Below are 25,018 nucleotides of genomic sequence, written 5' to 3' on the forward strand. Positions count from 1 at the left end.
GGTTACGTTTGAAAGGGTCTCTCAAGTTTAACAAAGATTTATCAAAGGAGGGGGTGGAAGTGTTGGGCAAACGTTGTTTAAAAGCAAAACTCCTTCCCCTCAGAAAACTGATCATAGACTACTTAACATAAATGAGCGTAAATCCCTCCTCCCTGCCCTTCGGGGTCCCTAGGGATCAGATTCCTTGGGGTAGGCAAACTGGAGCCTAAACGACGGGCAAGCTTTTCCTCCTGCCCTTTCCCCTTCTTCTCGTTGGCACCGTTGAGGCTCGTTACAGTTTGCTCAAATATTTGAAAGTGAATTTAGAGTCCTCCCCCCAACTTATGATTTTATAGCCAATAGGTGATGAGGCTTATTTGCATATTTCCAGTCACTTAAACAGCTGTGCAGTGGAAACAGTGTCAGACTCGATTCCTCCTCCTCCTCCTCCAAGGAATTCTGCCCCTTAGCTGTTCAGCCCTCCCCTTTAAAGGGTGACTTGCCCTGCGGCGCTCCACCGCGCTCCAGTCCTCTGGCGCCTCCGGCTCAATCCTTTGCAACGCCGATCCGCGCCCGCCTGACTGCCCGTGCCGCGCAGCTCCAGCAGCAAAGCAGAAGGGCGCGCCCGGAGATGGAGAGCAAAGCCCTGCTCCTAGTGGCCCTGGGAGTTTGGCTCCAGAGTTTGACCGCCTTCCGCGGAGGGGTGGCCGCAGCAGACGGTACGTTTTGTGCGCCAACTCCCCCTCCACCTGCAGACTAGGACCGGACCACTCTTTCTCCATCTTCAGATGGAAGGGAGAAAGTTGGAAAGGACCTGCACTGGGTCTCCCAAGCGCAGTAGCCAAAGAGATTCCCGGGAAGGGTGGCTGGAGTGGACTCTAGGAGGAGAAAGGAGAGACTCTGCCTCCTTTCGCGCTGCAGCAACTTCGGGTCCCGCTTTTTTTCCTCTTTCTCCCGAGTTCCCGCTCTGTCCCCAGCTCTCTCCCGCCACCGGCCATCGTAGGGAACGGCGGGGGCGCGGGGGTGTGTGGCGCGTAGGATAGGGAGACGCAGAGGTCCAGCGAAGCTGTAGTGACTGGTGGTAACATCCCCGTCGGGAGTAGGGGTGCTGAATGCAGGGCACGTGGACCAAGGTGACCCTAACTTTGCTGGGACTGCGGGTTAGACCCCTCTGGAGGCGGGAAGAGTGAACCGAGTGTGTCCCCATCGAGGGTGCGGGTGGGAGGACGCGTTGTGTGCAATCCATCTTCACAGGGCACTGCCGCTCTCGGCGGGGAGCTGTGAGCTACAGTGGGAGTGCGCGGTGGCGCCGGGAAACGCGTGGCTGGCGCGGAGTCCTGGGAACTGGTGTCCTGCAAGCGGTTCCTTGCGCTCGGCTTTGCTCAGTACCCAAGAAAGCCCCAAGAGCCGACCCTGCAGAAAACCAGGCTCAGCCACCAGCCGACTGGAGCCTGTGGCTTAGAGGTTGCCAGTTCAGCTCTGTGTCCTGTCCTTGCTGTCCTAAGAGAGGCTCACCCTAAGCAAGGCGCTCAGCTAGCTGAGAGCACGTGGGGTTTTCTAGAGCCTAAGGGCGGTCGCTTTCACCACTCTGGCCCCGAAAGCGGTCACCTCCACAGCTCTGCTTGCTCTCTCTGCCTAGAGAAGACCTAGGGTCAGAGTTGCTTTATGGCCTTGAAGTGGAGACCGGCCCACAATCGAGAAGTCATAAAAGAAGGCTGGAGTTTCCTTGTGTTGCTGCTGGTGGAATCGCCACTAGGGTGGTGTCCCCTGGAGGTGCTCTAAGGTGGCACGTCCGCAGCCTAATTCCAGTCTATGACTGCAGCTAAAAACTCGCTTTTATTTCTGCGTATAGTTGTAAATGTCTTGTTATCAAAGGAAAGAGAGTCCACACATTGTCGCGTGGTTTTAGGATCCTGGAGATTCTCCCTCTCAGGTGGCAGGTTGTCTTTCTACCTAATTTGCATCTCTGGTTAAGAAACTAGGAGCAAACTTTCAATTCACATTTCAGAAAGTACACCACAGTATAACATGACTTTTACCGTAAACTCCCATAGAAAAGGTCGTCCACATTTTTAGGTTTTGCTAACGGTTCCTTTAGAAGCTGTGGACCCAGCTTCTCTGCTGCTTAGTGTCACCCTTCTGGGTTTAGCTGCATAACCTCTCATTAGGAAAGTTGGCAAGACTCAAAAGTGCCCTGGGGCACTCCTTTATACTTTGATTTAAAGGGACATCTAAGTAATTAAATACTAATTTTGGATTTTAGTCAATACCTGATTTTCCTATCAATAAAATGTATTTGAGGAATATTACTCTTAAAGAGATGTGAAATGATTTCCTCTTATCATCGTTCTATTCTCTCTACCGCCCTTTACAGAGGGCTTCTTCTACCACAGCAGGCCTAGCTCTTTGTCCCACAAATGAGTTCACATAGGGATTCACACGAGTGATCCCAGCTCTGGGCTCCCCGGTTCCTTGTTCACTCTTGATTTTTTTTCCCGAGAATAGTGTATGAGTTTGAGAGGCATTGCCCTTGGCTTCTTCCTGGAGCCCCTGCAGGCTCTCCTGGTCCCAGGCAGGAAAGCAGAGGGCTAAGGGAGGGAGCATAGAGGGCCCTGCTCCTCCGTGAAGCCCTTCCCTCAGCCACAGTGCTCCCTTGAGGTTAATATTAGAGTTAAATAACTGGGAGATGGCATTGGGAAAGAGCTTGACAAGAGAGTGATTGATTAATAGCAGCATTGAAAGGTGTGGGGAGACAAGTGGGGGAAGAGTCGACATGGAAAGATGTTCAGGGCCTTTGACAGAGTGTATTTTTAGCACAGCCTCCCTTTACTGCTGCGTTGTAGAGGAGACTTTAGACTCCTTGACTGACTCTGTTCTGTCAGATTGTCCAGTGGAATCGATGAAAACATTTCAGGGGGTCCTGTCCCCTTTCCTCTGACCACATCATCACCAAGGCTGCATGGTAGTGTGTGTGTGTGTGTGTGTGTGTGTGTGAGAGAGAGAGAGAGAGAGAGAGAGAGAGATCTGAGAAAACCGTATTGTGATGGTGACTGAGTTCTTCCCAGTCTTCAGACACTTGATGCTCCTCCTCTGACAGCGTCTATTGGTTTTCAGTGTCACCTCTTACTTTCTTGCTACTTTTTCTGACAGCAGTATTGTCCCTCTACCTAACCCCACCCTCTCTATGGTGATTTGACTAAGCCTAATTTCATTTCTGTGACTATTATCCATGTGAGGACAAATTTCTTTTCTTTGTTATACACTACATTTGAGCTGTCTTTTTGAAAATGTAGGAATAAAGATTACACAGTAAAGGGAACACATTACCTTCTGATTTGCCTATATAAACACATCACCCCAGTGTGTAACGAGGACTTGTCTGGGTAGTCGCAGTTGTCAGGGTAGTGTTACTGTATTGGGTCAAATTCAAGATGGAAGCCTTTGAAGGATAGACCTCTGTCTCTCTCCTTCATTCTTTCTCGTCTTCCTCACTTCCTCAGTCAGTCCTCCCCTTCTCTTCCTTCCTTCCCTTCTCTTTTTCCATGTTGGACTTAATTTTCCTAGGAAAATAGCAAAAGGCAGCACAATCGGATGAATGCAGAGTCACTGACAAATTTCCTAGTTTCCATAGCAACAGTCACCTCAGATTAGTCAAGCTCACCTGACACTCCAGAAGTCAACCCAGAGTGCACCTTGATGATGAAACCTACTCATGGGAGCACGCCTGGGGTTCATCTCTTCACCTGTCTCTACGTGCTCCTGTCAGTCTCTGCTTCGGGGACAACAGAGGTTGGGAAATCGTTAGGATACTGAGACATTCTTAAAGAGCAGCAAACGCTAACCTGCAATATGAAAAATTCCTTCTGCACAAACTAAGCAGCAGAAAGGTCTTAAAATTAAAAGTATTGCCTTGCTCATTAAACAGCACTATTTTATATGAAAACTACACATACACACACACACACACACACACTTCCCATTAAAACTAAAAGGAAACTTCACGTGTGCAGACTGTGTGATGGTGGATGAATTCCTGCCTCTTCTCGTCCACCAGTGGGTCCAGTAGACATGATGGCCCTATGGTATCCAACCTGAGCCCTGCATATGATCTCCATGATAAACTGGATTTTTTTTTTTTTATAGAAACATTCAAAGTCAGCCTTAATCATTTCAGAGAATTTCCGTGGCCATTTCAAAAATCAGCACGGCCACTAACTTGCTAAATTCTAGGGTAAAGGAGGCCACAAGAGACTGGCATTTCTGGAGGCGCTCAAGGTCATCGTAAGGTCATCTTCTAACACAGCAATGGTAGAACGTAAGGGAGCTTGTCTGCTGGATCGTTCAGTCGCCTCTGGTTGAAAAAGACTGATAATCAGGCTGGCTAGATGGCTTAGCAGATTAAGACTGTACGAAAGCCAGGCGACCTCACCTTTATCCCCAGATCACACAGGGTGGAAGGCGAGAACTGAGTCCAACCTCCGCGCTCTCTCCGTTGAGAGAGAGAGAGAGAGACAGAGAGACAGAGAGACAGAGAGAAAGCAGATTACTTTTATATTTTGTAAAACACTTTCTAAAATTAAAATAACTTGTTGGGCAGAATCAGATTAATTAGGTTAACAGCAGATTAATTAGATTAATTAGGTTAAAGCTGGCACATAATATTCTTTTTTGCCAGCTAGTGAAGTTAACAGTGTTTTCCGGTTTAGAAGGAGGAAGACTGACTGAGTCGCCAGATAAGATCGGGTTTGCTCCATAGTCTTGGTAGCAGGATAAATGCGGTGCATTATTAAGAGCTTTAAAGACCAGGCGTTTAGCACGGTCTCTGAGTTGGATAAATGCATTCAGCGTATTTAGTTATTATTGTGAAACTCATTTATTTCTAGCAAATATAATTATTAAGAAGCAGCTCCTGTGTTTTAGGTAGTACAGATTTGCTTGTGTGTGTGTATGTGTGCACATGCATGACTGAACCACTGCTTGTCATGAATCCCTCAGACACTAACCGCAACATTTAAACATGATCTTTAAGAAGAAAAGGCCCGCCAGTGCTCAGATAACCGCACGAGGAACCCAGCTACAGTGCCCACGCTTTCGCTCTCAGCAAATCCTTCTCACTGTCCTTCTTGGCTTGGCTTTTGCAATGTTAGTTTGAAATTAGAGGTTTCAATTTTTACTTGTAAAAAAAGGAATATATTTATATGGAGACATGTAGTGTCTTAATTATCTCAATTGTTCATTTCCTGACAATTTTAAAAGAGAAACTTTCTAATTATATATATATATAAATATATATATATATACATATATATGTATATATATTATAGTAAATAGTCTGTGTCTATAAATTGACCAAGAATTAAGTAACTGTTCCTAACTCCTCTGTGATCTGTTTCCTGAAAAGGATCTGATTATATTAGCAACTTACCAGTTTTTCTTTCTATAAATAATAAGGATTATCATCATTTAGATACATGTCAATAGTTTCAAAATCTAGGTTTACCTTCTCTCCTCATCTCATCCAGTTCACGATTTACTGTGAAGAAGGAGACCAAGCTCATTCTACAAGCAGATTTACTGTCACTTATTTATTTTGGATTTTTGAGGCGTGGTTTCTCTGTGTAGCCCTGGGTGTCACAAACCTCACTGTGTAGACCAGGCTGGCCTCAAGCTCACAGAGACCTGCCTGCCTCTGACTTCCAAGTTCTGGGATTAAAGGCATTTGCTCCCACCACCTAGCTAAGAGTTTGCCCTAATTTTAACGGTCTAACTTTGTGTGAAATGTTCTAAAGGCAAAAGGAAGAGGAGAGCTCCCTGGAGAATGTATTGGGTAGGTGGGGGGAGTCCTTCCTTCAAATGAGTGATTGTGTTCTCATGGGAAAACCTTAGATAAATATAATAATCATATATTTAAAGAAAGTGGAATAACTGAAAACGTAACAGGAACCATGCCACGTGGGATGTACGCGCAGTGCTCTTCGGGAGCATAAACTCTGAACTTGAACCGGAAGTCCTGAGCGCTAGTCCACCTTGTCTTTCCCATCTTGGCCAAGTCACTTGAGACATGATGAAATTACAGAATTTCTACATCGTAGTTCACTTGTGTGAATTAAGTGCACACCCACATACTCCCTAACTGGACGGGGACTGAGAGCAACAAGGGCTGGCAGTCAGATTGCTTAAGTCACAGTTAAGGTCATCTCTGTCCACACTGTCACCAGTGGGACATCAGGCATTCTCTTACAAGCTACATTCTTTTCTTTTTTAAAATATTCTTTACATAATATTCTTATGTACAGGTGTGTACAGTAGTGTATACTGTTTGCGTGTGTGCAGATGCACGTGTGTACGTTCGCATATGGAGGCCTGAGGCTGAGGGAGGCTGTTCTTGATCACTCTTTCACCTTATTCTTTTGAGGTAGGGTCTTAGAATCAAACCCAGGGCTCACCAATAAGGCTGCTACCACAGTTCACTGAGAAGATCCCGCCTCTGCCTTGTGAGGCTGCAGTTACAGGCAGGTCACCACACCCACCCAGCATTTATGTGGGCTCTGGTGTTCGGGTCTCAGGTCCTCATTCCTGCACAGACCCATATTCCTTTATGAAAACCTGCTTTAGAAAAATCAAGGGTGTTGTTGGCATTGGCTGCATGTGAGTCTAAAACCTGTCGGTCCTGAGTAAAACCAAATAACCCCTCCAATTTCCTTTCCTGTAGTGGGAAGAAATTTTGCAGACATCGAAAGTAAATTTTCCCTAAGGACCCCCGAGGACACAGCTGAGGACACTTGTCATCTCATTCCTGGACTAGCAGACTCTGTGTCTAACTGCCACTTCAACCACAGCAGTAAGACCTTCGTGGTGATCCATGGATGGACGGTAAGAGCGATTCAGGAGTGAAGAGAGGGTTAGGGTCACTCAGATCCCAGCTACTGGAAACCCACCATCTGTATTTGTCTACTCTGACAGCTTCCTTCTGAACTTGGATAGAGGTGATCCTGGTCCATGGTAGCCCCAATAGTCCCAAGTTCATGAATCCTTCCCCATGCTGGTGCCCACCTTTGTTTCAACACAGTGCCAGTCTGCTACCCTTGGATCATTTACAGAGGTGAAATGTTCCACTCAAGACAAGACAAGGACATGTTACAGTGTCGGGAAGCCAGCGGAAGCCTGGCATGATCCTGATACATACAGGATGAGCTACCCCAGAATCAGGAAAAGATCTGTTCATTCATTCATTCATTCATTCATTCATTCTTTCATGCATTCATGCATTCACCAGAGTCTCTTTCCTGAAGGTCAGCTGTGAGAGCAAAGCAGGCCAGAGCAGAAAAGCTGTTCAGGAGCCTCTTGGCTGCTCTCCAGCCCTGTGACTCGAGCAAACATTTGCCATCTCTAGGCCTCTTCTTACTAACCTAGTGTAAAACAAAGGGCTTCATCTACACTTCACTAAGGCCCCTCTGTTTCCAATTTGCCCCAGTTACAAACTTAAGGGAGTTTACCAGAGAACTGTCATGGAAGAAGGCTGGAGAACATTCTTATGGAGGTAGTTCAGGCTGTAAAGTATTTACCTGAGTTCTATTCAGGCGCTTAAAAAATAAGTAAATAAAAAACAGGGCATGGGGGCATCGCGTTATAATTCCAAGGAGGCACAGGCAGAGAGATCTGTGGAACTCACTGGCAAGCCAAGCTAGCTACTTGGCCAATGTCTGATCGAGATTCCCATCTCGAAAAGCAAGGTGGATATCCCCCGAAGAGCAATACCTCAGGATGTCCCACATGTACTCATCCAGACACACACACACACACATACACACACACATACACACACACACACAGGAGAGGAGCAAAAATACAAGCTGTGGTTAAAGCTACTTATTTAAAATATTCATAAATAGCCCCTCCCAAATATGCCAAATAGTTGCTTCCCATGGTCCTGTTATGTGAATATTTTAATTTACTTTTACAATTTTCAGCTCCTAGTGAGCAGGTTGCATTATATATTAAACATAATTTATATAAAATAGATGGTTAAAGATGCATCATCTTCCTGTTTAGATGCAGCTTTTGAATGTTATAGCTGGATACTGAATTCCAATGAGAAATGGGAAAAAGCAATATACAACCAATACAGATATCTCTTCCCAAATGCTGAAGTGATTGTGTTATTGCAATCATTTATAACTTCTATGGATATGTCAACAGCAAGACCATACAGATGTTTTTGTTTTTAAAGTATCATTTACTAGACTGAAAATAGTATGGTATATAGCATACAATGAAAGTCTAAGTCCCTAACATAAACTATAAGTTATGTTAAATATCTTTATATTTGAGGTCTTTGGAGACAATTGGATGTACATAGTTTGGCACTTAATGCTTTCCAAGAAGTTTAACTCACTTATGCATGGGAAGCAACTCCAAGTCTCAACCCTTACTCATCTCAGTCTGACTGCTGAAAGAATTAGTGCTTTAGAAAGTTGCAGAGGGGCTGGGAGACTTACCTTCCCTTATAAGGTAACATGACTAATGTGGGGCATAGACACAGTGTCAGCTGCTGCCCCTGGTCCTATTGCCTCATAAACGCACCTGAGCTCTTCAGGTCACGTATCTTGGTGTTTTGAGTGCTAGCCTCAGGAGAGGTTTCTGGTCGGACCAGCTGTGTTTCCCTATCCCTCGAGCTTGCCTTGTCCACAGCCGTAATAAAGCCAGCTGATCCTGGGTTATCTGAGCAAACGCTGGCTGGGTTCAGTCAAAACACCTGCTGCAGGCAGCAGCGTGGGCTCTGGTTCAGAGGTTTGTCTGACTCAGGCTTGTAAGAAGAGAAATCTAGAAAGAAAAAGACCTTTTCCAAGAAGAGGACAGTGCACAGCTCCCTCAACCCCTTTTGTTTCTTTCATTTGTATTTCATGTTGAATCAAAAAAAGGTTAGAGGAGTTGCTACTGAGTTAATCCAAGTACCCAGCAGTGCAGGTAAGTCGGTCACCTGCCTTTTTCCAGACTGCCTAGCTTGGAAACACTGATATAGAAAAAGGTACAACAGAACCTAGAACAAACAGCTTATCCGAGATAAGCTTCCAGGTCACTCAAGGGTACAGACTCAGGGAAGTCAGGAGTCTTCTGTCACGTCAGGAGAGCCGCCCACTCCCACTGGAGCTCTGCACTTGCTGGTTTTCATTTGGAGGTGGGAAGGAGTCAGTGCAATTAACATTGAGTTCTGAAGATATGACACTGTCTTCTCCTGATCTTCTGCGGGAGCTGCAGATGGAAGTCGGTGTAGCGGTCAGGAAGGGTGATTAGGACAGTCTACGTGTGTTCAAAGACACACTCTCAACCCCAGCTTGAAGTATCCTGGCTGAGACCTGTTCAAAGCGGCTTAATTGGGCTTTGGGTGGGCTGACATCAACTTTGTATCGTTTCTTCTTTGCTTTCTCTCCAGGCTTAAAACAGTTGCAGAGCTGGCCCCCAAGGAGATCAGGAACCACTGGTCACAAGTGGAAATCTATGCTAGAGCTTTGAGCTATTCTGAGCCAGCTTTCTGATACAGGTGTCCCAGGAAGGCTGAAGTTAGTTTGCAGAACTGATTAATAGGAGAGGTAGAACTACAATCCATATCTCTCGGGCTGGCCTTGCCCCAACAAAGGGCACAGAAACTAGGTGAAACTAGGTTGTATAGTTTGTCTAGTGCAGGGATGAAGCAAAGTTCATATTTGGGTATTTTAGTCTAATAAATGCATAAACAATAAAACACGAGTCTAAAAGAACTCGCCATTTAAGTGTAAAACTCCAAATGGAGTCAGTAGATTTGGGTATCCAAGGGTCCCTTTGCTCTGTTGGTTTTTGTAGGTCTCCATTAAAAGCTGCCTTAAACATATTTGCCGAAGTGTTCTAAGTTCAACAGTCGGTAGCCTTTACTGTGGCTGCAATGTGACCTGACGCTAACATCCTTAGCAAATGGCTTGCATGTGCGAACCATTCTTTATAAGCAGCGCATTTGAATCTCTTAAAAAGATCTTCCTTTTTCTTACTATGCAGTTTTGAATGTTGAGCCTTGGGCGCTTTCTGCGCATGCAAGCTAAGTCCTTGCCACTGTACAATGGCCCCAGCTATCTCTCCACTTTTGTATTTGAGGCAGCCTTACTAAGATCCCCATGGCTGCTCCTGAAATCATTCTGTAGCTGAGGCAGGTCATGAACTTAACTCTTCCATTACTCTCCAACGTTGCCAAAATTACAGACATGCCCAGCAGGCCTGGCCTTCTGGGAAACATTTCCTAACTTAATTAGAAGTAATTAAACAACATTTCTTTTCTAAAAGTGTATAATTTGGCTATAAATGTTGAATACGTTGACCCTGATCTTTTTTTTTTTTGAATAGTGTAAACTGTTAAAGTCTAACTAATTGATAAAACGTAACTTTTTAAAGCAAGATAATCTCCAGTCTGCTGTTCCTGAAGCCAGCACTTTCCCTGGTACATTTGCCCTGGAAGGAGAAGGAATAGGAAAGAATCAGAGTTCCCCTTGAGGCTTGAGTTTTCAGTCTGAGCCAATGGCTTCCATGAATGTTTGTATTTTTCATTTCACATAGATGCTTGTCATATTTGTAATGAATTATAGTCAGAAGAAATCCTGTATTGTACTTTTCAGGTCACTGGAATGTATGAGAGTTGGGTGCCCAAACTTGTGGCCGCCCTGTACAAGAGAGAGCCTGACTCCAACGTCATTGTAGTAGACTGGTTGTATCGGGCCCAGCAACATTATCCAGTATCAGCTGGCTACACCAAGCTGGTGGGAAATGATGTGGCCAGATTCATCAACTGGATGGAGGTAAGACTGGAAGAAGGAGCCTTCTGTGTGTAGGGTAACACTCTTGGTTAGAGCTAGACACATGGCTGATTTTTGTTTTATCTTCTTTCCTTTCTCTGAGATGTAAGATGTTTTCTAAAGCATTTCAAATTTTCACAAGAACATTTTTACATTGAGGCAATGTCTTGGTTTGGCTTTTATTGCTGTGAAGAGACACCATGACCAAGGCAACTCTTATAGTGGACACTGTTTAATTGGGGCTGGCTCACAGTTTCAGAGATTCAGTCCATTATCGTGGAGAAAGCATGACAGCATGCAGACCGACATGATGCTAGAGCCAGGGGTTCTACTTCTTGATCCTAAGGCAGTCAAAAGGAGACTGGCACCCTTAGGCAGCTGGGAGGAAGCTCTCTTTGCCCACCCCACACAGTGACACACCTCCTCCAACAAGGCCACACCTCCTAATAGTGCCACTCTCTGGGTCAAGCATATTCAAACCACCACAGGTAAGAATGACTACATTATACAGCTAATAAATCATCCTGCCCTGCCCTGCCCTGCCCTGTCCTTTGATATTTTAGTGAACAGATCTATTGGGACTAAGAACCAAGAGGGTAGAATAAGGAAAAGCCCTGATTTTTAGGACATAGGCAAGACGGCAAGTTCAGCCACCTCTTTTCCCTTCAGCTGGCTGGCATGTGTATTTGTACCCTGCTTTGACTCTTGTTAAACTACCAACTTCTAACAAAACAGTTAACAGCGTTTGGCTCTTAGAGTAGTTCAGATCCATATAGCCACCCTCATGGTTTGGGGCAGAAATAAACTGAGGCAGAAAGACAGTTGCGGGGGACATATAGGACATGAGATAGGAAGGGTCCAGAATTGGACTTGCCTACAGATTTTAACCCACTTCCTTCTCTTGGGGACCAGACTCTATGAGCTAACTTTGAAGGGTTTTTTTTATTTGTCTTGTTTTTTGTTTTTGTTTGTTGTTTGTCTGTTTGTTTTTTAACTAAATAGCTAAAGATCTATTCACTGAAATATCAAAGGATGTGACAGGGCAGGATGATTTATTAGTTGTATGATCTAGTCATTCTTACCACAATGTAAGCTAGTACTCTCATAGAGCCAAATTATTTCAACCAGGGAATTGCATGCAAAAAAGCTATGCTACCTTTATTGGATTAACCATCAAAAAACAAAAATTCTTTTCTTGGCTTTTTTTGTTAGTCACACAAATGAACTTGGAAGAAATAGATCGCTTCTAGATCCTTCTAGACAGGCTTCTTACTTGTCATCTTAGTTGATTTTCTATTGGGATGATAAAACACCATGACCCAGGCAACTTAGAAAACAAAGCATTTAATTTGGGACCCAGGGCTTCAGAGAGCTAGAGTGCTTGAGCGTCCTGGCAGGGAGCATGGCAGTAGCAGGCATGGTGCTCACATCTCCAAGTACAGCCACCTGGCAGTCAGAGACACTGGGAATGGTGTGGGCTTTTGAAACCTCAAAACCTACCCCCCCCCCCCCAGTGACACACTCCCTCCAACAAGGACACGCCTCCTAATGCTTCCCAAAGTTCCACTACTGAGGACCAAGCATTTAAATACATGAGCCTATGGAGGCCATTCTCATTCAAACCACCACATCTGTTGATACAGAAAGCTGAGCTATATATGCCGTGATCTCTTCCTTTTGTGTTCTCTGCTTTAGTCATGGATTGGCTAACGTCAAGGAATAGTAGGATGCAGGATATTTGGACAAGCAGATAATGTGCAAAAGTTTATATATACACTTAAATAGTATATATATACATATATGTGTGTGTATCTACTATGTAGAATATATATTATATGTGTGTATATATACATACATATATACAGATATACATATATACACATATACACATATACACATATACATATATACATATACATATATATATACATATATATATATATAATACACATACACAGGCATATATACACATACATACCAAATAAAGTTTTAGATGTTTGGAAAAAATTCGTAGTTTCAAACTGTCATTAAAGAAAAAAGTCTCAACACCACAGAGTATTTGTCTCTTTTAGGTATAACATTAAATCACTAGAATTCATTTGCAGTAGTGCAAATCTTCTAAAACCAACACTTATTTTCATTTTTACCACTTTTAGTTTTGATGTTTGACCACACACCAAGACATTTTCCATTTATCATCCCCCAGGAGGAGTTTAACTACCCCCTGGACAACGTCCACCTCTTAGGGTACAGCCTTGGAGCCCACGCTGCCGGCGTGGCGGGAAGTCTAACCAACAAGAAGGTCAATAGAATTACTGGTAAGAGGCATTTTGTCGTTTTGTTCATTTATCACGAGAAGCAACATGACCACCATTCTGAAAGAGAACCCGAGCTGCTCCCACTAGACAACCACGCATGTGGCAGAGGGGTGTGTGCCCAATGTCCGTCTTCTCTTGTCTGAGCTCTAGCTTTCCACCTACTAGCTGTGACACAGGAGTACACAAGAGCACTAAGCACAGAGACCCATACATTCCTCTGTTCCAAAGAGGTTTCCCTCTCACATAACACCAGGGAGACTAACAAGGGCTGATTCTAGAAAGCTTTGGAATAAAACAGCAATCATCTAGGAAGTGGCTATAAATGGTTTGGTGTAGAGGAAAGGAAACAGGAATTGATCAGTGATTAATGGTCTTCTCAGATTCAGAAAAAATCTATAAGAAGACATCGGGCCATTAGGTGTGAAAAATCTCTGTAGATTGGCCAGTTGAAGAGATAGATGCACGTTAGGCCTGATGGTGCATGCTTGTAATACTAATACTTGGAATGTGAAGACAACAAGTTCAAAGTCATTGGCAGCTACAGTGTGTGTTTAAAGCCATCCTAGTAACAGGAGCATTTGGGGAGAGATAGGGGGTGAGGGAAACTCAAATATGTGGGCTTCATTGACGTACAACTGTAATCAGAGCACTGTGGAATTTTAGGCAGGAGAATCAAGAGTTTAAGGCTAGCCTGGGAAGATGAGAGGGAATGAAGAGAGAGAGAGAGAGAGAGAGAGAGAGAGAGAGAGAGAGAGAGAGAGAGAGAGAGATTCCATTTTAGAAGAGCTATGCCAACCTACTTTTTTTGACTCTTAGTCAGTGAAAGATCGAACTGTGAAGACTACCCGCTGATAGGAATTAAAAGCCTTCCAATTACACTCAGCAGTGCAGATGCTGATGCAAGGGTTAAATTTACTGCAGACTTTAAGAATCCATGGGGCTCTTTCTTTCCTCTCAAGGCTTGGATCCGGCTGGGCCTAACTTTGAGTATGCAGAAGCCCCCAGTCGCCTTTCTCCTGATGATGCGGATTTTGTAGATGTCTTACACACATTTACCAGAGGGTCTCCTGGTCGAAGTATTGGGATCCAGAAACCAGTAGGGCATGTTGACATTTATCCCAATGGAGGCACTTTCCAGCCAGGATGCAACATTGGAGAAGCCATCCGTGTGATTGCAGAGAGAGGACTTGGAGGTGAGTAAACTACGAGTCACTTAAATGTGGGGTTGAGGCTTAGGCCTCAATGACCTGTCCCCTATCTCCACAGTGTGTGGTTTCAGTGTACCCACTTGTGGGCAGGGAAGATGGCTCAGTGGGTAAAGCACTTGCTGAGCATGTGTGAATCTAAATTTAGATCACAGAACCCACATAAAAGCTAGATACACCAGTGTTTGTAATCCCAACAGTCCTACAGTGAGGTGGGAGGGAGATAGGAGATTCCTAGAAGCTTCTAGGCCAGTTCACCTGGATACAAAGAAGAGACCTTATGTCAGACAGGGTAGGCGGCAAGGACCAAATTTGTCCTCTGCCCTCTCAACTATTAATTTAACAATTATCCCCTTTATGATGTGGTTTCTAGAACTGTGCTTTTAGGAGCACCTAAAGTCTACCAAAAGCAGTAGGCACTTTCAGTAAAGGGAAGTTTCTGTTAAACTGGAGGGAATCAACTTTTCCCTCATGTGTTGTCTATTATGGTTTCATAAACATTCATAAATATAAAATGGCAAGGGCCAAAAGTGCTTGTCAACTTTTGATGGTCAACTTGACAGTTAAGGAGGAAAGTGAGCAGGTGCCTCCAAGAACACATCTTAAGGCAGAGCCTGTCTTCCCGTGTCTCTCTGCCCAGATGTGGACCAGCTGGTGAAGTGCTCGCACGAGCGATCCATTCATCTCTTCATCGACTCCCTGCTGAATGAAGAAAACCCCAGCAAGGCCTACAGGTGCAACTCCAAGGAAGCCTTTGAGAAAGGGCTCTGCCTGAGCTGTAGAAAGAATCGCTGTAATAACGTAGGCTATGAGATCAACAAGATCAGAGCCAAGAGAAGCAGCAAGATGTACCTGAAGACTCGCTCCCAGATGCCCTACAAAGGTAAACTGGAAGCTGTGAGAAGGAGGGGAATTGGTTAGTGCCATCTCTGTTGTCACGGGCCCAGTCTGTCTATTAGAATAATTAATGAAGTGATGTTACTAAGTCCCGAAGCCTCACTTGGGCCTCGGTTAATACAGAAGTGTTTTCACTAGTCCACTTCATCTAGTTCTAGAGTCCTACACCAGCAAGACCCCAGTGCTCAGTCTTGAATTCACAGCCCAGCCTTCTCTGTAACTGTGACCAGCCATTAGTACTGGGATAGAGCTGATTTGAAACCATCACTTTGAGATTATAAACTCTAACCCTTTGGCCCAATTCAGTCTACTACTTGCTTTTGTAAATAAAGTTTTATTAGAACATGGTCAAACATGTTCATTTCCATATCTAACACTGCCACTAAGGCAGGCTCAAGTGATTGAGACAAAGACCACATAGCCCACAAAGGCTAAATTACTCTCTGGAACTTCATAGATCATTTGTCACTTTGAAAATTTGCTTTACATGAAGTCAAGAACCACCAATATTCAAATATTCCAGGTGTCTTAGTTGGGGTTACTATGGCTGAGATGAAATACCATGACCAAAGAAACTTGAGGAACAAAGAGTTTATTCTGCTTACACTTCCACATCACTGTTCATGAGCAGAGGAAGTTAGGGCTGGAACTCAAGCCGGACAGGAACCTGGAGACAGGAGCTGATGCCGAGGTGTACTGCTTAATGGCTACCACTTTATGGCTTCCTCAGCCTGCTTTCTTGTAGAACCCAGGACCACCAGCCCAGAGGTAGCACTACCCATAATGGGCCGGGCCCTTCCCCCATCAATCATTAATTAAGAAAATACTCTACAGACTTGCCTGCAGACTATTGTTTTGTTGTTATTGGTGGTGGTGTGGTGGTTTTTCGAGACAGGGTTTCTCTGTATAGCCCTGGCTGTCCTCGAACTCTCTCTGTAGACCAGGCTATCCTCAAACTCAGAAATTTGCCTGCCTCTGCCTTCCAAGTGCTGGATGCAGACTGATCTTATGGAAACATTTTTCTCAGTTGGGTTTCCTCCTCTAAGATGACTGACTATAGATTGTGTCAAGTTGACATACAACTAGCCAGCACATTAGGGGTCAAGAATGCCAAGTTCGATGTCCATCTGGCCATGAACTCATTTCAACCTTGAACTTAAAGCTTGGACTCTTGCTTAGAACAAGACCAAAAGGCATACATGAAAAAAGAAGGTTGTATTGTAAGATATATCTGGTGTCAGAGACTGATTTTGGACAGATTGCCTTTGGCAGAGTCCTGTTGAAGTCTGAAGGAAGGGCACTTATTACATAGCTTCCCCAGATAAAATATGTCTATAGATATTCCAGGTGGCCCAGATATTGGAGCATATGGTATTCAAAGAAATCTTGAAGGCTGCAAGATAACGTTCATTTTCTCTAACTCTAGAACCAGGTGTGTGAGAAGGAAGAGACCATACTCTAAAAACAGGGGGTGGCTTACCCAGGGTCACCCACGCTACTGTCTGGACTTCTTAGAAACACATAGACAATCCCCAGTACCAGCCTCTCCTGGGGTGACCTATAGCACTGCCTTAGACTTGAGATGACTTATTTATCTTTACATTTGAATAATCATGGGGTTTGGTTGTTTTGTTTTGTTTTTTTTGTTTTTGTTTTTGCTTACCTAGCCATTTACTTTCATTATAAAATGAGCTAATGGGGTTGGCATAGTTGTGCATACCTGTAATACCCAGCCCTTGGGAGGTATAGGCAGGAAATCAGGAATTCAAGGACATCTTCAACTACATAGTGAGTTTTAGGCCAGCTGGGTACACACACACACACACACACACAACATCACTTAAAACAAAACAAATCGCTAAATTAAACAGATTACCACAAGAAACCACAATAAAATATACTGAAAATTTTTTAGGAAAATAAATATCCAAAGTAACATCAAAATCCAGTTTTGACACACTCTTTGCCATTAGAGTTAAGAATGTTGAGTCTCAGCATAAGAGAAATTCCATTTAATAGACAGCAGTGTAATAAAAAATATGCATAGGAATCTTGGGTTACAGAGGATAGTCACCAGAATGATCCCCACGTTGGTCACAATAACTATGTTTGGACATAGTTATTATTGGGTTTTGGCAGATAGATGGGGAAGAACAGGGAAGAGATACAGAAGCTCAAGTTCCTGCTTCCTGGTGGATTTCCTAAGTCAGGACAATTTGAGACCTGCCTTTGTACCTCAGGGCTTTTCTAGTGGTTCACAGTAATTCACTGTACTGTATGTGCCACACGCTCATGGTGTGGATGGTGAAAGAACAGGATGAGAAGGGACAGGGGAGGTACAATGGACCCAGGAAATGGGAAGAAACAAGGCCACACATGGCAACAGTAACACAACCAAATATGTTTGGCACAGATGTAGACATATAAGGTGGCCACAGTGAGTGGAGGTCACAGAGAGCTTCCTGGTGTGTCTGGCAGTCCCTTCCAGATAGAAGTTGAACCCAACCTGCACTATAACCACACTGCAAAGCACATTAAGGTCTGCACTGCTTTCAACAGAAACCATTCCCAAGCCACTTCAGATGGTGCAGTATGTTGTCTTCTTGTTTGGGTGCTCAGAAGACATGTTCTGTGAGTCTGACTTGCTTGATCGTTTGGGAGCTATGTTTCCACGCAGGCTGACATGCCTTGTGCCAATGTCCTTCCCTACAGTGTTCCATTACCAAGTCAAGATTCACTTTTCTGGAACTGAGAATGACAAGCAGCACAACCAGGCCTTCGAGATTTCACTGTACGGCACAGTGGCCGAGAGTGAGAACATTCCCTTCACCCTGTGAGTATCTCTGGACCTGCCTCCAAACTGTGGCTAGGCTGCAGCCTTGCTCCTTGAGTATCTCTGGGCCTGTCCAAACTGTGGCTAGACCACAGCCTTGCTCCTTGCCAGAGCCCTTGATCTGGGAAACAGAAGTGCACACTAATCCTCACCTCGTCATGAAAAGAAATTCTAGTTTAAAGAAATTAGCATTTAGCCAGGTATGGTAGATCAAAGCCTTAAAATTCCAACACTTAGGAGGCATAGATAGGTAGATTTCTGTGAGTTCAAGGCCAGCCTGATCTATATAGAGAGACCTTGTTTCAAAATATCAAAAGAAGAAAAAGAAATTAGAATTCAAAAATGGAGATCTTGCACCATTTTATATGAGAAAACACTGTTTTCTAATCTCTTTTATATTTGTTTACTCTATAATTTGTATTTTCCTTAAACATTCCAGGTCACTTTTTTAAAAAAGAAGCAATGATAAAGTAGATACATTCACAAAAAAAGAGTTAACATTATGAAGTAGGGACATGGCTGGGAGGTAGAACACTTACTTATCACCGAGATGTGGTCCCAGTGTCACCAAGGAAAAAACAAAACAATTGTAGTAGGAAGTCAGTTTACTAACATATAGATAGATAGATAGATAGATAGATAGATAGATAGATAGATAGATAGATTGATTGATTGATTTCAGGATACTTTTAATAATTCTTAAGTGAAAACATGCTTTAAAATGCAGTGTCTATAAAGTGACTGAGAGGAAGACACATCTACTGGTTGTATCATTGGTTGCAAGAACTTTCCATGCAAGGAAGACAGCAAGGAAGTAATTTTCCATAGCTATGGTTACAAGGAATAGGTTTCTTTTACAATGTATCCTAAAGAAATACTCAATAGAATGTTCTTTAAAAATTTAAGTGTGGCATACTTGTTCATGGGATCTATATACCACAAACTGTTAATTATCATTGAGGCAAAGGTCATGTGAGTTCTGATTCATCCTGTCATTAAAATCAATACATATTCTAAGAATTAGTTCTTGAAAAGTAGGCAAACATGGTGAACATAGAGTGAAGGAGAAGACTGAGTATATATTTTATAGTCAAGGGAGCACATGTATAAATTAGAAAGGAGTACAGGAATTGAAAACTGGCTAATGGCCTTTTCCACTTAAGAACTGTACTACTTTATAGTGTTAGGAGAAAAGAGGGCTCAGGATCTTAAGAACTGTACTACTTTATAGTGTTAGGAGAAAAGAGGGTACAGGATCTTAAGCAGCCAAATCCTGCTGACATTCATCTTGGGCATGTTTTTGCATTTTTAAAATATTATCTGAACAATAAAGCTAGTTACATTTAGGGAGGAGAAAAAGGATGATTTCCAGAAGTAACCAACTTTGTGGAATTTTCACTCAGGCCCGAGGTCGCCACAAATAAAACCTACTCCTTCTTGATTTACACGGAGGTGGACATCGGAGAACTGCTGATGATGAAACTGAAGTGGAAGAGCGACTCCTACTTCGGCTGGTCCGACTGGTGGAGCAGCCCCGGCTTTGTCATCGAGAAGATCCGAGTGAAAGCCGGGGAGACTCAGAAAAAGTAATGGGGCTGACTGTTCTCCCGCCTGTGGGGCCTGTGGGGCCTGTGGGGCCTGTGGGGCCTGTGGGGCCTGTGGGGCCTGTGGGGCCTGTGGGGCCTGTGGGGCCTGTGGGGCCTGTGGGGCCTGTGGGGCCTGTGGGGCCTGTGGGGCCTGTGGGGCCTGTGTCACCTGTGTCATACAGGCTTCTGTTAGTGCCTAGGGGGAACCCTCTCAAGAGCCTTCAACATGCAGGGGGAACCTTAGGAACTTCCCTTTTCAACTCTGTGGGACCTAGTTAATTATTCCAGAAATGATTCAGAAATATTCTTTCATGGCCACAGAGAGGACCTTGTTGAGTACCAATCACACTTGTACACTTGGGAATGGAAATGTTTGGACTTTATTTAGATCTTAGAATAGTTGCACAAATGTAAAGAGATACAGAAAAGATATATATTTCACGGTCCTCTTATACACACAGTCTGAGGTAATTTGAACCTTTTCAGTGACTGTGCATTTTGACTCCCATCTATCACCTCAAGTATGAAACTTCCCTCGTGTGCCATCATTTTGGTACTCAAAAAGACTGAGATTTTGGAACATCTAGGAATTTATATTTGGGGGTTGGAGATGCTCAGCCAGTAATAGTATTTGAAGTAAGGACCACGCAAACCCTGAACTTGCCACGGTTATTTGGAATGAGAGCTGGGGTCAGAAGTAAGGCAATCTATGTATTCATCTAGGATTATTTCTTGCAGGTACAAAATAGTTACAAATTATAGAACAAATAATTTGCCTAAAGAGCCCCCATAGAATTGAAATGTTTACATACTTGTACAGGGATTTTGTGAACAAACCCGTTGATAGGAACGCTTTAAAGTAGAATTGAGAAATTTATTATTATTATTATTATTATTATAAATTTACTTTTAGACAAAAACTTTTAGAAATCCTATGAATAGAAAAATTCTACATAGTCTTTGTTCACAAAGCAGTTGAAGGCTGACTCCCTAATTCCCTACAGCAATACTAAGAGAGTTCTGTGACTCCTTTACTGGTCAGACCTTCTGAATGAGATGTGATCCAAATGACACAATAGTTTCCTTCACTAGTGGAAATAGCACCTCACAGCACAGTTAGCCCATGTGATTACACACGATGGAATTGGTCTCGACCCGCTGTGGACAGTTGTTCTGTGTGGCACACTCACATCTCCTTTTTTCCATAGGGTCATCTTCTGTGCTAGAGAGAAAGTGTCTCATCTGCAGAAGGGCAAGGACTCTGCGGTGTTTGTGAAATGCCATGACAAGTCTCTGAAGAAGTCTGGCTGGTGAGCATCTCGAACCACATCTCTTTAAGCATCTTCCGGAAGTGGCCTCCGCCTAGGTCTTTACCCTGCAGCTCTTGGTCACCATCTTCAGGGCTTCTCTCTCAGCCCTTCCTTCTTATCTTATGCTCACTTGCTATCTTTCTTTTTTTAACCCTTTAATGCTGCTTTTCCTTTTGCACTATGCTGACCTTCATCCCAGACATACAAGTTAACTTTTATTTCTTGAATTATGCACAAGTCCTCACTTCTTCATTTCCCACCACTGCAAGTCTCTTAGCTACATAGATGCTATCTGAAGGGCAGGGAACACTGTGGCTGTGGGTTCAGCCCAGGGTTCATATCCAGGGATCAAAGCAGCTCATATCACCTGCGGTCACATGGTCAACCTTCTTTCTCCAGTAGCCACAGATTCCAGGGCAGGACCACAGGGGAGACCTAAACTGTGTCAAAACCCCAAATATGGGGAGAAAATGGTGTAAGAATACAGGAAACTGTTCTCCTATCTCAAAACAGCTGCTGGCTTGTCCTGCGTGACCTCTGGGGCTAATCCCCAGGGCAGCTGGCAGCAGAATCTTTCCAGCACGTCAGTGCTAAGTGGAGACCAAGCATGTGACCTTCCATCTCCTCTCCCAAGCTCTCAGGAGACGCTGTTTATATCCCTCCCCATTGCTCCCCTGCCAGACCCCAAGTGCTAATAGGTTACACCTATTAAAGGAAGGTATTAGATAGTGCCGCAGCAGCAGTGATACAGAACCAATGACAGAGCCTGGTCACAGAGTCACCGGGCACTAGAAAGAGCATTTGCTTTTGCTTTATCCTATCTTCTAGATTATTATAAGTTAGCCTCTTCAAAAAAAAGAATATTAAAGACCTATTATGAGCTTATCATTTAAAACGTCTACCTAAATACAGTGCATATATGCTCATTGTGTATAGATGAGGAAAAACAGACAAAAACAGAGTAAAACCAATAAGGCCTTATCAGTAACATTTGACATGTGATCACCAATTTTATTTATAATCTTTGTCACTATACATACATGGTATTTTGTACGTTTTTACATCACAAACACAGGAGTATGGCAATGAATGGAAAGAAGGTGTCACATGGATTGCAAACATCACTGTGAATGCCCAAGAGGAACTTGGCATGGAGAATAGCTAACCAGCATTAAGCTGGCAAATGACTCTTCACTGAGGGGAGGAATCTCCACTAAGCCATGAGCACTTTGTCCCTCATCAACCATAGATCCAAGACAGTTTCATAGTTACCTCCTCTCTGAAACAGGGGACTCCAGCACAAAACTGTAGATATACACAGGAACACACTTAGATACACCTACCTTCCCCACACCCATCTGCAACTTTAAGTAGATGTGTGAATATAAAAATAAAGACCCCTTTAATAAGTATAAACCCAGAAATTGAATAAATACCTTCAATTATTTATGAAGTACTCAGATAACCCTGTTTCTAAAAAATTATCTGAGAAGGTCCAATGGTCTGTTGGTAGTATTTCTAAACAACAGGTACATAGGAAGCCATTTCTTGAAATGCATTTTACATTTAGGATTATGAATCAGACAATGCTCTTCAGAGGTTTTCAACTCCAGACTCTCAGTCTAATGTCCCCTGTTAACTCTCAGCAGGTTCACAAAGAAAGGGCGAAGCAGGCTTTTCATTATGTTCAGAGCATAGGAAAGCTTCGTGACTTTTGTCATCACATTGCCTGGTCTTCTGAAGATGAGGCCGAGCTGGGGGGCCTATCTGTATGTGCACCGAGGGTGTCTATTGCCCCAGGAGGCTACTACTTACTTTTCCAGATCTGTTATCTGCAGCACACAAGCTCTGTTCTGAATGTCACTTGGACACTGCTTCCTCATGACCGTGCTGGGGAGGGAATGCATTTGTAAAAAACAAAGCAGATGATTAAATAGCCTTTCTTCTGTTTTTCCTCAGACGCTGGACAAAGCAACAAGAGAAGAAAGCATCTGAGTTCTTTGAAGACAGAAGAAAATGAAGTAAATTTAATTTAAAAAAAAATACCCTTGTTTGGGTGTTTGAAAGTGGGTTTTCCTGAGTATTAATCCCAACTCTATCTCGTTAGTTAACAGAAGACAGTCTCAAATATTAAAAGGTGGCTAACCCAGGATGAGGAATCTAATGGCCTATAGAAGGTCTTCCAGCATCAGAAGACAGCAAGCAGGAGAGACATGCTGTCTTATATCCCTTAAGAAGGAAACATTTGTTCCCAATCATGTAAGACCCCTTCATGTGACCCATTTGGTCATAGTCTAAAACTAGCAAGAGCCGCTTGTTTTCATTAGAACGCCGAGGTATTAAATTGAGACCTTTTCAAAGTTTTCTCGAAGTCTAATATAGATAATGTGTTTTAAGGCATGAGTCAAATCCATTCCTTTAGCAGTCAAAACACCTGGCCTTTGTTAACTAGTTTTTTTTACCATTAGGATATAGCCCCCACGAAAGAAAGAAAGAAAGAAAGAAAGAAAGAAAGAAAGAAAGAAAGAAAGAAAGAAAGAAAGAAAGAAAGAAAGAAAGAAAGAAAGATAGAAAGAAAGATAGATAGAAAGAAAGATAGATAGAAAGAAAGATAGATAGAAAGAAAGATAGATAGAAAGATAGAAAGGTAGCCAGGGCCATGTGACTTGGCAAAAGCAGTGGAAGGCATGGCTCATGAAGTCCTGGCCCTTGGTCCCACTATGACAAAGTACAAGTCAACAGAGATACAAAACCTAGGCTGAGTCATTCTTAAGAGACTTGAATTTTTATGACTCAGTCCCTCCATCTTTTAAATATTTGTCATATATTTTGACATCGGTCTCTGGATAGATGTTGAAAATGAGCGTGTAATTCAGGTGACACATAAATTGAGCTGAAAGAAAATAATGCCTGGGTTGGTTTTACTTCTCTTTTTTGCTTTCTTGAGAAAAAGTCACACTTGTCCCACAATGTCACCAAGCCTGACTAGAACTAAACTCTGTACTTCAGGCTGGCCTGGAACTCCCAACCATCCTGCCTTAGCTTCCCGAGTGCTGGGAGCTTGATAACTGCAATTTTATTATTAGATTTTTTTTTTACTTGCTTTCATCAATTTGAACACCCATTACCCAGTAGTTCGTGTTTCATTTGAGACTCGCCTCGGCCAAGCCTCTGCCACACTTCTAACACATCACATTAATTTCTAGTTTAGATGTGATCAAGTTCAAATTCTGCACTGTGCAAAGTACAAGTTTTAGAGCAGGACCATTTTTTTACCACGTAAAAGTTAAAATCACTATAAAAAATGTGCATATTGATGCTTGTAAACTGTTGCGTGCAAAGAGAGGTGTCCTCATTGCAATAGCCATAGAAAGTAACAGGTTTGTTGCTGCTATTTTGTTTTACCTTTAAAAAAATCAATAATGAACAATTATTTATGAATGTGATCTCATATTTTCAGATTGCTTTTACTATTTGTTAATGTAAAATGATGAAGAAGTTCTATCTCAGAGGCTATTGCTGAGAACAGAAACTGTGAAATGTGTGGGTATCTGAACATCGACCCATATGCAAAGCCCCACAAAGTGTAGTCATCATTCAATGTGATTCGGAAAGGAAAGAGTCAAGCGATATACTGGAGTATGTCAGAGAAGCAATTCCAGATATGCTGAAATGTTAGCCCTTGCTAGGAGAAAGTTGACTGTACCAATGTAATATAGGACAAAGGTGACTGATTTCAGCAGGCTTGGAGTCAATTCTAACAATAAAATGATCTACAATGTGTCACCAGCATCCCCCGTTATTGCTAATTCATTGCAGTATATACATACATGCATACATATCTTAATAATGCTTTGGCTTTAAATTTATTTATTAGCTGTAAATAATGTATGGGCGTGTGAGAAAGCTTGTAAACGCTGGAAAAGCTGTCGTGGCTATCTGCAGTGTAGATTTGTGGTGCTAACTTTGTGTCTGTCTCCATCCGTCATTGTCTGTCTCACTGAGCCAACTCACTCTGATGAAACAGTACAGTGACATAGGCTTTGAAAGAAGAAAACTCACCTGTGTAAAGA

At 43.1% G+C, this 25,018-nt stretch overlaps 1 protein-coding gene across 1 annotated transcript; it reads left to right on the top strand.

The window, feature by feature from the left end:
- Positions 1 to 392: 392 nt before the first annotated feature.
- On the top strand, positions 393 to 23,480 carry Lpl (lipoprotein lipase). Its single transcript, XM_052162511.1, has 10 exons — positions 393 to 698; positions 6,692 to 6,852; positions 10,620 to 10,799; positions 13,003 to 13,114; positions 14,074 to 14,307; positions 14,960 to 15,202; positions 17,929 to 18,049; positions 19,453 to 19,635; positions 20,844 to 20,945; positions 22,905 to 23,480. Coding segments are annotated over exons 1-10 (1,425 nt in total). The 5' UTR covers positions 393 to 610; the 3' UTR covers positions 22,906 to 23,480.
- The last annotated feature ends 1,538 nt before the right edge of the window (positions 23,481 to 25,018 follow it).

This window comes from Apodemus sylvaticus, chromosome 18 (genome assembly GCF_947179515.1).
Source record: "Apodemus sylvaticus chromosome 18, mApoSyl1.1, whole genome shotgun sequence".
In the NCBI taxonomy this organism is placed as follows: domain Eukaryota; kingdom Metazoa; phylum Chordata; class Mammalia; order Rodentia; family Muridae; genus Apodemus; species Apodemus sylvaticus.